This window comes from Palaemon carinicauda, chromosome 9, assembly GCF_036898095.1.
Source record: "Palaemon carinicauda isolate YSFRI2023 chromosome 9, ASM3689809v2, whole genome shotgun sequence".
NCBI classification, from domain to species: domain Eukaryota; kingdom Metazoa; phylum Arthropoda; class Malacostraca; order Decapoda; family Palaemonidae; genus Palaemon; species Palaemon carinicauda.
In genome coordinates this window covers 157,937,544-157,953,620 of record NC_090733.1, presented here as the reverse complement: position 1 = coordinate 157,953,620, position 16,077 = coordinate 157,937,544, and the positions used below count along the sequence as shown (strand labels likewise).

Sequence of the window (16,077 nt, the reverse complement as noted above, 5' to 3'; positions counted from 1 at the left end):
CCCTACTGATTTTCATTCCTTTTGCTGTTAGAACATCATTCCATTTTATCAACGATGTCTGAAGGTCTTCTTGGGTATCAGCTATTACAGCTTTATCATCTGCGTAAGCTAGAATAATTGGTCTCTCATCTTCATGTATTATACGCAAGTACTTATCCATGTATATTATAGATAATAGCAGGGACAACTTGCTTCCCTATCTTACACCATACTCAACCGAGAACCAATCAAGTCCAGCTCCCTGTGTCTTCACTCGGCACCTTGTGTTCTGGTATGTACCATGTATTGCTCTTTTTAATATAAAGGGTATATTGTAATAATCATCCAGTACATTCATAATTTCATCCTTGATAACTGACAAAAGTTTTCGTAAGGTCAATTAAAGCCACACATTTCTCTTTGTTCACTCCCTGGTCTCTTCAGATATAATTTTGAGGGTGAATATTAAATCATTTGTTCCTCTATTGGGTCTGAATCCGCACTGCCTCTCATCAAGTTTTTGTTGTACGCATTTTTTAAGTCTACTTTCCATCATTCTTTCATAAACTTTTAGGGCATATGGCATCAAGGATATAGCTCTATAATTTGAGCAATTTGTCTTGACCCCTTTTCTGTATATAAGACATATAATATCGAGTCCCAAGTCATCTGGATTCCTCCCTCCATTCCTGAAACCAATACAGACCTCAAGGAACCAAAAAGTTCCTGCATCTCCCAAATTCTTTAGCAATTCAGTAGGTATGCCATCTTCTCCCGAGGCTTTACCATTTTACATTTTGTCAGAGCATTATTTAGTTCATCTAACGTTAAGTCAGGCTCATCACTGTCATTCACTTTGTAGTTAATTTCAAATTTTTCAAAATCTTGACCAGGTGGGTTAAGGAGATTTTCAAAATGATTCCTCCACCTAATCTCAATGTCCCTTGACTCGCTATTTTTTCTTCATTCTTATGTTTAATTGCATACAATGTGGGTTGTGACTTCCCTATAATTTTTTGCCATACGGTATATGAGCGTCTTTGTGCCATCAAATTCATTTTCCAGATAATTTCCTATTTGCTCAAATGATTCTTGTTTAGCAATTCGGTTTACCCTTTCAACTTCCTGCCTTGCCCTGTTATAATTTTCTCTGTCTTCGGCGGGGTGTATTTTTATCCATTTTCTAAATCTTTTCATTTTTTCTTTAACTGCCAATTGTAGTTCTTTAGTCCACCAAGCCTTCTGCTTACGTCTTCTTCCATAAGTAGTTTTGCACAAAACAATATCTGTTGCGGTTCCTATAGTGGCATTCTTGAAATATAACCAATTATCATTTATATTGCCTATATCCTCCCGGTCATCTTTATCAGTATCAATTGCTTGTTTATATTTACATAGGAAGTCTTTCTTCAAGTTTTCAACTAAAAATAATGTTACAGCCTAGGCTCTTTTAACTTTTGGCTTCCTTAGCTTTAATTTCACAATTACTAGTCTGTGATTCGAGGCACACGATACAGAAGGAATGCTCTTTACGTCTTTAAGTAAATTTCGATTATTAGTCAATCCTAAGTCTATCATTGGCCTTTCAGCATAATTGTTCATAATTGTTCATCTTTACCATGGCCACTTATTGAAAGACCATTTTGATGGCAAAACTCCAATAATCTCTTACCTTCTCTGTTTATATTACCTATACCAAAGGCTCCAATAATATTGTTCATCCCCAGTCTTTTATTACCTACATGTCCATTCACATTACCAAGAATAATTATATTATTACTGTTAGGTACAGAATTTTTCACTTCCTGTAGGTTTTCATAGAATTCTTCTTTTTCTTCGTGTGGCCGACCTAGTTGAGGTGCATACGCTTGAATAAAACGTATCGTGCGTGTTCCTAAAGCAAATGGAAAGCTTGAAATTCTCTCATTTTTATATACAAGATATTCAATCTTTTGAGCAAGCTCTTCAGTCAAAATAACACCCACTCCGTGCTTTGCTTCTCCACCTCCACTATAAATAAGATGATAGTTGTCGTGAAGTAAGTTTGTGCCCTGTCCAGTCAATCGAGTTTCACAAAGACCAATGATGTCTAATTTCCTTGCCTTCATTAGCATTATCACCTCCACCTCCTTCCCCCTAAGTGTGCTGAGATTTATTTTTCCAATTCTTAGATTAGAGAGTTTCTATTGTGCATGTCCATTTTCGCTCCCAGTCAGAATGTCCACCTGCATCTTTTGATACTGCAAACCGTCTGGAGGCATAACATGTGTTTCTTGAGTAAATATATTTCGGTCATCGGCTAGCTAGGCTTTTCATGACCGTACCTTCCCCCTTCCCCATTTATCCGGGCTCGGGACGGGACTGATTACTCAGTGGCTAGGTTATATATACAGTATATATATATATATATATATATATATATATATATATATATATATATATATATATATATATATATATATGAGAGAGAGAGAGAGAGAGAGAGAGAGAGGAGAGAGAGAGAGAGAGAGAGAGAGAGAGAGAGAGAGAGAGAGAGAGAGAAACAATTTATGTTCAGTTCATTACAGAATGTAAAAGAATAAGGTATGCAAGATGTTCTTGAATCGTTTTAAAAACTAAAGGCTAATTTAATATTTGCTTATACTCATCTTCGTGAAGTTTACTTCAACTGAGTTGTCAGCGCTTTTCCCTCTGCTTTTGAACCTTGAGCTTCGCTGTCAGTCTCTCCAGTTTATGTAACTCTTTGATCACTGATGAGATTATACCAGGTGATCCAATTCTTCCAACAATCCCAGCTTCGTTTTCATACTCCTCACATTTTTTAGCATTTTAAATGAGTAAAATGATCTTATTCATCTCTCTCTCTCTCTCTCTCTCTCTCTCTCTCTCTCTCTCTCTCTCTCTCTCTCTCTCTCTCTCTCTCAATAGAATATTCATTATTCATGACATGTTGACAGGGTTCATTCAAGAACAATAATATATAATCTTAGTTTAAAAAATGCAATAACATAAGATTGTTATTTTTACCCTTACATACAGTCCCGGATACCCAAGCCTAATGAACAGATTATTATTATTATTATTATTAATTGCTAAGCTACAACCCTAGATGGAGAAGCAGGATGCTATGCTATGAGCCCAAAGCTCCAACAGGGAAAATAACTCAGTGAGGAGAGGCAATAAGAAAAAACTATAAGAGAAGTTTAAGAACAATAACAGTATAAAAATAAAACTTTCACATATACACTTTAAAAACTTGAAAATAACAAGAGGATAAAAACTTCAAAATAACAAGAGGAAGAGAAACAAGATTGAATATTGTGCAAGAAATCTCTAACCCAAGACATAAGGAGGCCATGGTACAGAGGCTATGGCACTACCCAAGACTAGAGAACAATTGTTTGATTTTGTAGTGTCCTCCTATAAGAGCTGCTTACCATTCCTAGTCTCTTCGACCCTATACCAAGAGGAAAGTAGCCACTGAACAATTACCGTGCAGTAGTTAACCTCATGAGAGAATGAGAGTTGTTTGATAATTTCTGTGTTGTCAAGTGTATGATTAAAGAGAAGAATGTGTAAAGAATAGGCCAGACTATTCTGTGTATGTGTAAGCAAAGATGAAACGAGCCGTAAATAGAGAAAGGGATCCAATGTAGTACTGTCTGTCCGGCCAAAGGACTCAATAACCCTCTTGCTTGAAACAAAATATTAGTGAATCTGAGTAATCGTAGTTTATATTATTTTAATTTCCAGTAATATCCAATCCCTTATTTTTGTTAAGGTTATTATACTTACTATCGAGGAATCCACTCCATTCCATTTGGAATAATCGTAATCTTTTTCACACTAAAGCAAGATATGCTTACGCTTTTGTACCTGAATTTCATCGGTGGAAACGTAACTAAAATAGTAATTAATAGGTTTTCGATAGTTTGGAACAGTGAAGATATTAGCATGAACAAATGCGCACTGTTTTGTGATAACTCAATCTAAAATATAATCGAGGTGTGTCCATTATTATACAAAAATGGTAATACATTTCCTCTCATTGGAGAGAATGCAATGGAATGAATGATGACATTTGAATCAGGAATCTTTGATGATATTGGTTATGGTCGCTTAAGCGAACTTAATTTAGACGATCCTACGCATCAGGATAAAACATGTAAACAGAAGTTTGAATAAACAGACATATATCAACCAATGTTTTCCAGTTCACGTGTCAGCATGAACATCCGTAAAGATTTGGCAGCGAAAAGTGGTTGTTAGAAAACTTGTTCCAAACGAGACTGGAGGTCATTAAGGATTTAATGTTTATGGTATTGGTAATGATATCGAAGAGATACGTTTGATTACCATTATTATTATCTAGAATTCTAATGAAATACTGATATCCCAGGTAGATTGTCTGAATCATTGTAAATATGTCCACTCTTAAATCTAAAAGTACAAAAAAAAAAAATTTATATCTTATAAGTTTATAAAGATTTATATTGATATAAATTACTGTGAGAATGTGTTATTTTTGGTAACTTAATAAAAATTATGTGATTCATTCTTCGTATCCTCTCAGCTCTTTACTTTAATCAGGATTATTTTCTGATTTTTTTAAAGGTAACCGCAACATTACTGATAGGGAAAGATCTCTTTCGTCATTATTTTTCTTTTACGTGAATTGTGTTTAGGATACTGACAAATTGATACCCTAGATTTAAATACATTTATAGTGCTATTGATGACCAATTACAACACTTACACATTCTAGTTGGCAACTCAGTATAATTCTGGTAATTACTAAAATATTCAAGGACAAAATGGATTAATGTTCATCCTATTTTATCATTAACAGAGGTAGATCCATGACGTGGCATCGCAGTTTTAAACTTTATTATTTATCCTGTAAAGCTATTCAACACAATGCAAAAAGCGTAAAACTACGTCTTTTTTAACGTTTAAATTATTTAAAGTCATAATTGTGTGCCTTCCTTCCACTCTAATTCATTTGCAGATCTAAAATTTAATCTATAGTACATTAATTCATAATTTATTGAGGGGATGAATTTATGTCTTAATTTCTCTCCTTTCAGAATGATTTAATTGTGTTTGATATGATTTTAGGAAAATCATATAATGGCAAATATATTTTTAAGGATAATAGTTGCCAAAGCAAAAGTAAAAATTGTTTGTCAGTCATTAATATATATATATATATATATATATATATATATATATATATATATATATATATATATATACATGTATATATATGTGTATATATATGTATATACACATGTGTATATATATATGTGTGTGTGTGTGTGTGTGTATACCTACCTTAACATGGTGAAAGGGGTTGCACATCGCCATGATCAGCAAAGCTGTACTAGTCAGGGCCACCCACACTAGGCTGGCTCGCTGTGAGCCATCAGACCAAAGTCTCGCACCATCACCATTCTGCAGTGTCCAGCGTAGTGATAAAAACTGGTCAAAGCCCAGACATGAATGTGCTCAAATATCTTGATTAGGACTGGCCACCTTTTGAAACTGAACCTTGCATTATAGTAGATCAGGACCCTGTATAGTGAGGAAGATCTTGCTGTATTACTAGAAGAGATGAAATGAATAAATTGAGGTATATTACAATGAAGTAAATTGGAAGGACTGCAGGAGTCTTATATATATAAGAGGGCCACATAATTTGCTCCAAAGGAACTGAAAGGAACAAACAAGTTGGAGTGGGTTTTCTTATCAATAGAAGTCTTGTAGGTTACACAGAAATATTGTTGTAATAGAGTTTGAATTGCATAATTGGTTAACAGACTAAATAAGAAGTATAAACTGGAGATCATTCAACCGTATGAACCAACAACATCTTATACAAAGAAAGAAATAGAATCTTTTTATTTAGCTCTTGAGATATCTTTGAAAAAAAAACCTTGACTTCAATTTACATATGTTTTGGTTGATTTTAATGCTAAAGTAGATCAAAATAAGAGAGGACAATCGGCATTAGGTAAATTTGGAAAAGGCACAAGAGTAGCATTTCCTGAAAGAAATAATCCTCAAATTATAACTTTTTTTTTTATTTAAAAGATGAACATGGTAAGTGGAAATAGAGAAACGGAACATGAAGAGGGTTTTACTCTCCTCGAAAAAGTAGATTTAGAGATGTAACAGTGTTAAACAAGTTAAATTCAAATGACCCTAGATTGGTGAGAAGTAAAATTTTTCTAGATCTAAGGGAATAGAAAACTAGTTTTATTAAAGAAAATGGAAACTCCTGTAATAAGAAAAATAAAATCTGATGGGTTTAGTTTAGCAATACAAAATATGTACTCCCAGCTACACGATGAAATGGAAGTAATTAAGAATAAAATAAACTATACTTTTAATAAAATTTGTATTGGAATCAGCATTAGAGGTAGGTCGAAAAGTTCCCAAGCAAACTCAAGGAAAACTATCAGAAAAGACCAAAAACCTGATAAAGAAATCATTTGAAAATAGGGTAAAAACAAGAGAGATGACCTAGAATTGTCAGAACCATCCAAAGCAATTAACAAATTAGAAGCCGAAGATGTTATTAAAGACAATCAGCTCAAAATTGAGGAAACACTAAAGAAATAGATAAGCATTAAATTAATAAAAAGAAGACTTGGAACAGGGTGCCAACGATTCTTTGCTTTAAAGGATGGAACGGGAAATATTGTTATCAAAAGAGATGGAGTGATAAAAATTGCAGAGGATTTCTATACAATGCTATACAATAGTGATATGAGAAATAACTTCAACAATAGAAATAATGACACACATGAGACGATACCAAACGTAACAGTAAAAGTAAAGAAAGTAATAAAAGGCACGAAAGGAGTCAAAGCAGCTGGAGAAGTTGTCGTAACAATGGATTTGATAATACGTGGAGGAGATTCCATAGTAGTAAAACTTTTCGAACTTTTCACAAAAGGTCTACAAGAATGCTCTATGCATACAGCTTGAAAAATTGGGCATTATACCAATTCACAAAATGGGAAAAAAATTACCGCCCAATAAATTTTCTCAGGAATATATAAAGCATTTACAAAGATCATATTAGGTCGAATAGAAAGATAGCTAGACTTTTTATCAACCAAGACAGTAGGCAGGCTTTATAAGTGGGTATTCAACAACTGATCATATCCAGCTAATAAAAAAATGAGCATGGTATGACAAACCACTGTGTAATACACAACGAGAAAGATTTTGATTCTGTCCAAAATATAAGCAGTAAAGGTCATTCAAAGACAAGGAATATATGAATTATATGTTATAACCCTTGAAAATATCTATACGTGAAGCACAGCCATCCTAAAACTACATAAAGATGGAGAGAAAATTCCGATTGAGAAAGGAGTTAACAGGGAAACCCCATTTCTTCTAAATTATTCACAGTATTCTTAGAAGACGTTTTTAAGAATTTATATTGTAGGAATTAACATTAATGGGGAATACTTTAAAATAACGTAAGATTTGTAGATGACATAGTTCTATCTAGTGAATCATGGAAAGAATTGCAAAAGAGCATAGAAGATTTGAAATGTAAGAGTGAAAATGAATATGAGTAGAATTGAGATAATGCTCAATCAAAAATGCAGACTCCAAATAAGGGTTATGGACGAAACTCTAGATATTGTTAATGAATATTCGTACGTCGGACAGACAGTAAGTGTTTTGCCCGAATATAACCCCAAAATTAGAAGAAAGATAAATATATTATGAGTTTATGAATTGTAAAATTTCCCTTTCTCTAAAAAGAAAAGGATTTATTCAGTTAGCCCCCCACCCATGCTTATCCTTCTTTCAATTTCAGTCTTTTGTACTTTGGAAACTATCTCCTAATTACGTATATCTATTAACAATTTCTATAGGTTCGTCCACAACTTATTTGATTAGTCCATTTTCATATATATATATATATATATATATATATATATATATATATATATATATATATATATATATATATATATATACAGGATATATATATATATAATTTATATATATATATATATATATATATATATATATATATATATACTATATACATAGTTATATATATACACACATATATATACATATATATGTGCGTGTGCATATATATATATATATATATATATATAGATGCATACACACATATGTATTGATTTTATTATTTTGGTAACAAAGCACTTTAGTATAGCTTATTTAAAACGAAATAGGTAAATTAAGGTTTTTAACGCATTATTTTTATCTTTCTTGTTAAAATTTTAGATGAAGAGATAAGATTATGATACAAGATGGGTGCAGGACTGTATTTGAGATTGAGTTTTGAAGCTTAATTTGAAATACGTTTATCCAGTATTCTCCTTTTGCTTAGTAATTTTCATCTATTTATTAGGTTCAAGATTATACCGTCCAGAATAATACTGTATGCATAATTGAGCGTCTCGTCTTTATACTTATGCTCTATCGTTCTATAATGAAAAGAATTACATCATTATAACAAGTTTGAAAGATTCGATATAACCTTCCTATGATTCACCGTTCCTGTTTCTTTTATCTCCGCTATCTCCTAATGTTACACCAAAGATGACGTGATTCCGTTGTTAAGCTGAAGAGATCAAATAATTAGCCAAATTGAAGAAATTAAATAATTAGTTAATGCATTTGCATCCATCAGAAGAGTGGCAAGTCTCTCTCTCTCTCTCTCTCTCTCTCTCTCTCTCTCTCTCTCTCTCTCTCTCTCTCTCTCTCTCTGACACACAGATTAAGCAGAATTTTCGGAGACGAAGTAAATCTATGTAAAATCTCTGCTATCTTAAATACATTGAAGGGAAGTAGTTGACGGTTTTGGTAATTACTCAGACGTCTGGATATGGAAAGGGAAGAGGGAGCCACCCGACCAACATCCACTACTAGTAATAATGACTTGTCTCGAGAGAAAAGACTGCTATTATTAAAGTGCTTTTAATGGCCTGAATGGGGTTTCCTTTCGAAAAGATCGTAATATTGTTCACTACCCTTTCCTTTTCGTCTATTCTCCTCTTTAACAATGTTAGATTCATTACGACTCCGAGGTAACTTCTGTTTCCACTAGGAAAATATTATAAAGAGAATATGAGTCGGATTATCTGGGGACATTCGGTGTCTTGGTGGCACCAACGTCTTTTAGTAATGAAATTGAGTATCGAGGGGAAAAAAAGCACTTTTCTTTTTACTTATGGGACAATTTGAAATTACTTTTCAGATCGAGCAAAGCATTTTTTTAAAGATAGCGTTGTTGCTCCTCAGAAATTTATTAAATGTTATTATGTTGAAGGTTCTGATGATGAATTAATCATTAATAAATTGCATCATTCATATTTTTTTCCTATATTAGACCCCGTGGATAAGAACATTTTTAGAATAGGTATATGAAATTCCCTATGAAGTATATATATACACACACACACACACACATATATATATATATATATATATATATATATATATATATATATATATATATATATATATATATATATATATAAATATATTATATATATGTATATTTCATCCTTATTATTACCCTTAGCTATACCACTGCAAGATAAAACGTCAGACATTACCTTCCTTTTGCATCTGTTTATGGCCTTATATATAACAAACTTTACTAGAAAATCTTCTTAGGTCGTCGATCACATTGTCTTCTTTTCCTTCCCCTGCTTCATTTACAATTTCTAGGGACCCATTCTGTTATTCTTAATGTCCATCTATTATCTGTCATTCTCCTTATGTCCTGCTCTCGTTTATTTATTTTCGTTACTTGTTATAGTATCTTCTACTTTAGTTTACCGACGTATCCATGTTGCTTTTTTTTCTCTCATTGTAATTGCCATCATTATTTTTCCATTGTTTTTTAGTTGTAAGTATATATATATATATATATATATATATATATATATATATATATATATGTATGTGTGTGTGTGTGTATATATATATATATATATATATATATATATATATATATATATATATGTGTGTGTGTGTGTGTATATATATATATATATATATATATATATATATATGTGTATATATATATATATATATATATATATATATATATATATATATATATATATATATATATATATATATGTGTGTGTGTGTGTATTTGTAACTGCGCAAGAGTGCGCGCTAGTTAAAGAAATAGTAATGTATATTTTGAGTCACCTCATAAAAGGTTAAATTGGACAAAGGGCAATTAACTTTTGGTCAAACTGTAACGGCCATTGAACCCATGATCAGCGAGGGCACAGGTGAATAACTTGATCATTCAAGTAATTGCTCCTTGTGCATGCTACATTAGATTGCTCTCTGATACTTGAGAGTACTCCCTGGGAACTCACTGAAAACTTGGAGGGAACGCTCATATATTCTCTTTAAAGCGATTTGTCATCTGTTGTGTAAAGGTAGGGTTACCAGTCCTAATAACCTTAAGGTATAAGTTATCAATAGTTAAGGTTTGCTGGAACCCTTTCGCTTACACTGATCATTAACCGAAGAATTCATGAAAAAGATCTAATATATTTTCATATGATTTAGTAGATATTTAAAAGTTTGTAATCACTAATCTTATTTCCATTGATCTAACATTTAAGGTGTGAACAGAAAAATGTACGATACTAATACTATGCCTTTCAGGTAGTTTGGAGCATTCTGCGTTTAAATTTTGAAAATTTCAAGGGTATTTTGGCCAGTTATCTTTCGATATAAAAAAGGTGAAACCTGCCCATTATATTGTAAATATTTATTTTTATCGAAAGACTTGGTTATTTATGCTTAAGATTTACTCCTTTATGATGTCATAAGCTGAATTCGAATTTGTGTGTTGAAAATGCAAGCACAAAACCGCTTAGGAGGGATGCCAATATCCTTTCAGTTAAGGGAAAGTAAGAAAAAAATCCCAGATTGTTGAAATTAAAGTTTAATCAAACAGCAATACAGCTTCAGGTTTAAATAATTACCTTTAGAAAGTCATGTAACATAGTGCAGACTTACCCAAGCTTCGTTATTCTTAACATTTAACCAACTAATTAAATAAATTCCCTGATTCCAATATGCTTATTTAAACAAATAAAAATTATGCAACCGAAGAATTTAGTCTTCAAATGGAAGGTATAACTTAAACCGATTTAACGTAACATATCTATTGAAGTGGGTATCCCGCCTTAGGAATAAGCGATTATAGCTTTAATCTTATATTACTAAGCTTAAAACAAGAATCAACCACTGGAAATCGAGATAAAACAGGGTAGGAATTTCTACGAAACTTTGTAAGAGTATGTGTTGAAACTTGGAATGTTATGTTTTGTTCTTAAGTAGATTATAATAACCAAAAAGCAAGAAATTCTATATCAGAGTGCCGATACTAATCATAAATATATGAGGAAATATATTAGTGATTTGGAGGTACGGCAGGTTTGGAGGCTTAAATGTTTTGTCAATTTCTTTCTTTTCTTCTATATTCTGAGCTGAGAAATTTTCCTGCTCTTCTTTCCAGCATTTTCGCGTCACGTTCCAAATAAGCATATCCAAATAATTCATAAATGCGTGTACCATAATGATTTGTTTTATTACATGTACCAACCGAGAGAAACAAAAGGAAATTCTCTCTCTCTCTCTCTCTCTCTCTCTCTCTCTCTCTCTCTCTCTCTCTCTCTCTCTCTCTCTCTCTCTCTCATGTCATAGATTTCTCCATAAGAGAAGTTAAAAGCAAAAAGAATATGTCCCCGTCCTTTATACAATTCGAAAGGAATAATTCAACGCTTGTATAATTACTCTGATGTCCCATCTTCAGATTAATTACTCAAGAGCCACACAACTCTTTTTTATTCGGAAAACGAGGATGTGTCTCCCGGGAAAAAGAGACTTATTATGAAAGTACGTTTCATTGGCTTGAATACGGCATCATCTTGATGATCCTTGATGCATTTGGAGACTATTAAGAATCAAAATTTTGTTTCTTTCTTTTTACGGTCATCTTCCGTATCCCTTGTCAATGCTGCTCTCTTTATTGAGGGGTGCTGCCAATATGAAAACAAATCTTGCGGGAGTTAATAAGTTGAAACAATGAAATTTCTTCTAGTATTGAGGAAAATTCTTGTCTCTATAAAGTTTTTGAACACCAACGTATTGTGATTTTAATTATATTAGATTCATCATGTTGGGCAGACACACCAATACTTGAACCTTATCGCGAAATCAGCAGCAGTGTTTCCTGATGTGATGCACGTCGTGTAACTATACAATGATATCTTCCCAACTTCCACTGAAATGATTAGGTTAATTAGAATGAATTATTTAATGTCTTTTAGTTTTTATTGATTTTTATTTCAGAATGCGTACTAATTCAATAGGTGTGGACTCTCTCTCTCTCTCTCTCTCTCTCTCTCTCTCTCTCTCTCTCTCTCTCTCTCTCTCTCTCTCTCTCTCTCTCGTAAAGTAATTTTCTCACAGATGAAAATCCACCTAAAAATATGCCCCGAGTTAATGAATGTGCTCTGCTCACTCATTCTATTGGAAGATTCATTTACGTCCTAAATCTAACTTTATTCGCATGTAAATTTTTTGGGAGAATCAATTATTTGGATCATTTTGGGGATTTTGAGAAACAATTTTTATGTTTTTTGTTGGTTTATACCAGGATGTTGTGTTGCAAGTACAGCACAGATCTAGAATTTTTTTTACACCATTTTTCATAAATACACAATACCCCTGTGGTCTCAGATGATACCTTTAGCTAATAAAATTAGATTCAAAATTATATGGTTATGATGAGTAATAAGTTCTTTCTCTATTTGCAGGCTTCCTGATGACCGTCATGTTTTGATATTTGAAGCTATTGCCGGAGATATATTTTAGCAATGGAGGTAAGGTTTCAAGGTTTTTTTTATTCATAATCTTTGTTGTCTTTTTATTTTATTCTGGAAGAAGCCGCAAAGAGGAATTTTATTGTTAAAGAATATTTAGGTATTCTCCAGTTTTAGAAACTGGTCTTTTTGTATCGCATTCCTATCAACGGAAACATTTAGTTTTAAGTAAGCTTTCCAATAATTTTTATTCGTATCTGAAGTTTGTATTCATGTAAACGCCCATGTAATCTTTAAGTAGAACTACACTAGCTTTGCATAAGGGATAGTTCTTTTATGTAGAGATGGCTTTCCTATTTTCTATTTTTCTTCCATGGGTACATAATGCCTTTATCAGGAAATCCAGTGTTTTTGTCTACCTCATTGTAACAAAACCTTAATTGTCGTGCGTGTGTTTCATGTTCAGTTTCATTACCAATAACTACTTCCTTTTATTACACTGCACTTCTGTATTTACCCTTTAGATGCTGAAATCCTCTCAATAGGCCACGATCCAATATTTATTGCCTTATCCACCCTTCTAGATAAGTAGAAATTATTGCTTTGCCACCACATTATCGTAATGGTGTTTTAACGGTTTTCGGGATTTCCATTTCTTATATATTGCTGTTTGTGTAATGTGTTCACTATAACTTTAAGATAAAAATTCCTTTGTGACTATAAAAATACAACCAATGAGTCTAATAGTGTTGAAATATCTGTTTAGAATGAGTCACCCAATAGGTAAGCTCCTACTTGGTATTATCTTAGTAATATACTGTATGTATCTAGGGGTCATTTTCATTAGAGAATCTCATATGCCGTACTATATGCATTAGGTCCCTGGAAAGTCCCAGTACCCACCTTTTAGCCTTCTACTCAACTTCCCGATCCTACTTCCATTCTCCCATCTTGAAGTCCATTCTGTTTTAACTTTTAATTCATAGCTGCAACACGGTTATGAATGTCCTTCCCGGTCCAAATACCTGGCCATATGGCCGAAATTCGAGAAATCCATTAACCTCACAGCAATAAATTTTAACGAGATTTGTATATATCTTCGAATTTTAAAAAATTCTTTCCATTTATTTTCAATTTAAAATTCATATTTCTTTTGTGCATCTCTTTATCTGAAGGATATTTTCTGACAGTGAGTTTTCTAAAAATGCAAAATATCGGATTAATTATACTTGGGAGGTTCATGGGAATATGCGGAGAAATTGTCACAATGTTTGGAAAATTTACTGGAGAGAGAGAGAGAGAGAGAGAGAGAGAGAGAGAGAGAGAGAGAGAGAGAGAGAGAGATGAAGTTGGAAAACTGAATAACAAATCCTAACCTTGTACTTGAATGTCGCTTCAGTATTTGCTACATAAGTATTTCCCCTGAAAAATCTTAGAAAAAGAAGACTGACCTAAACAGACACGCATGTGCGCCCTGGCACACTTCCAGACACTCTCAGTCCCCCTTCATAATTCGGTTTTGGGATCATTAGCATATCTATTCATTGGCACTAATGCGCAACACCTGACCCTACTGCATAAAGGGCTTAGCCACTTTCGTCATGAAATCCAAAGCTTTCAGGAAGTTTCCATTTTATTTGTTTTGCGTTCTTTCTTTCATTCGTATTTGTTCGCGCTTGGCCATTTGTTTGTGCTGCTGGGATGAATAGTGTTATATTGTGTGTTCTAAAGGTGTGTTTGCCACAGACTACATGTGTCCCTGTTCTCATACAAGAAACTATGTATCCATCATGGTTTGTACTGAACTACAGAATTAGATCGTAATACAAATTACTGGATCTATTTCCTGCATATCCAGAACCTAATCAACTCGAGCTCATCTCATTTCATATACTCTAAACACGTCTTCCCTCATATACCTTTAATAATGCCATATCCGATATTTGGAATTGTAGAATTAGATTAATGTAATTCGTTGCCTGGTGGAGAATAAAGGGTAATTAGGAGAAACCTCCTAAATCAACAAGACCTCCCTCAAGTTGTAATGTATTCTGGCACTCGTAATTCGTTAACCAATCCCACAAGAATAAGCAACTTCGTTCCAACCCTTATTACAGCGAATTATAGATTAAGAGAAATGGTTTATTGGGGCGTGTGAAGTAATTTCATACGGATTCTAAAGACCCAAAAAGAAGACTTGCAAGTTCCGTTTGTCTTTTAAACAATAATTATTCTTGACAACAGACGGACATATATAGCTTCATCGACAATTGGCTGTTATGGAAAGGGCTCAATATTTTTATTAGGCTTCTTTAATCAATGGCGACCTTGATATGAATTAAAAGACAAACGTTGAATGATTTTACCAGCCCTAATCTTATTTAATCGTCAATAGTATGGAGCTTGGAGGTACATTATTATTATTATCATTTAGATATACCGTATAACCATTCCTACATAAAGCGTAAGCGATTGACTGTTATCTTCACCAACTCCCAATACCTTTCGCCATATTTTCTGAGATAATCCTTATCTCCAAACTAGCAAATGTATGTGGCATATGTCGGCCAGAATATATTGTATACTGCAGCATGCATTGCACGGAAAATATGGATAAGTTACTGCTTTATGCGTTGATAAAGATACATGTTGCTTACTTTTTTGTAAATTTAGGGGAACACAGATCGATATAAATATTGATGATATGTTGAAGTTTTAAAGAATTACTATGTTACTCGTAGCATGCCTCTACCCTTGACGCTGACTTTATCAGGCCGTTCTCTGCATTCTCTCATTGATGGCCCTTGTCTTCCCATCAATCTTTTTATTTATTCATGTATTTTGCTATATATCTCTGTAAGGAAAGATGAATTTCTCTGTTGTCTCTCTATATAGATGTATTTACGGCGTTCTCTTTCGTGTTAATAGTCGCAAACTAAAAATATTTGATAGAAAAAAAACGAGGAGAGATTTTTCCGGTGTCGATTTTTTTTCCATTCTTCTTTTATCTTTTTTATCCCTTGGAAGTGAATATTCCAGCACCATTGTCGCAATATTTTGTATTTCTAGTATTTTGGTGGAAAAGGCCGAGATATTTTCGATGGTGATATCTCTCTCTCTCTCTATCTCTCTCTCTCTCTCTCTCTCTCTCTCTCTCTCTCTCTCTCTCTCTCTCTCTCTCTCTCTCTCTCTCTCTCTCTTACATGAAAATGTATTTCGATTGTTAGTCGGT

The 16,077-nt window shown here is 33.1% G+C and overlaps 1 protein-coding gene across 1 annotated transcript; it reads right to left on the bottom strand.

Moving 5' to 3' along the window:
• Positions 1–403: 403 nt before the first annotated feature.
• LOC137646717 (uncharacterized) lies at positions 404–2,093 on the bottom strand. Its single transcript, XM_068379824.1, has 3 exons — positions 1,652–2,093; positions 1,005–1,400; positions 404–759 (listed from the first exon to the last, which is right to left on the bottom strand). The coding sequence occupies exons 1-3, from the start codon at positions 2,091–2,093 to the stop codon at positions 404–406; spliced, it is 1,194 nt and encodes a 397-aa protein (XP_068235925.1).
• Positions 2,094–16,077: the final 13,984 nt, after the last annotated feature.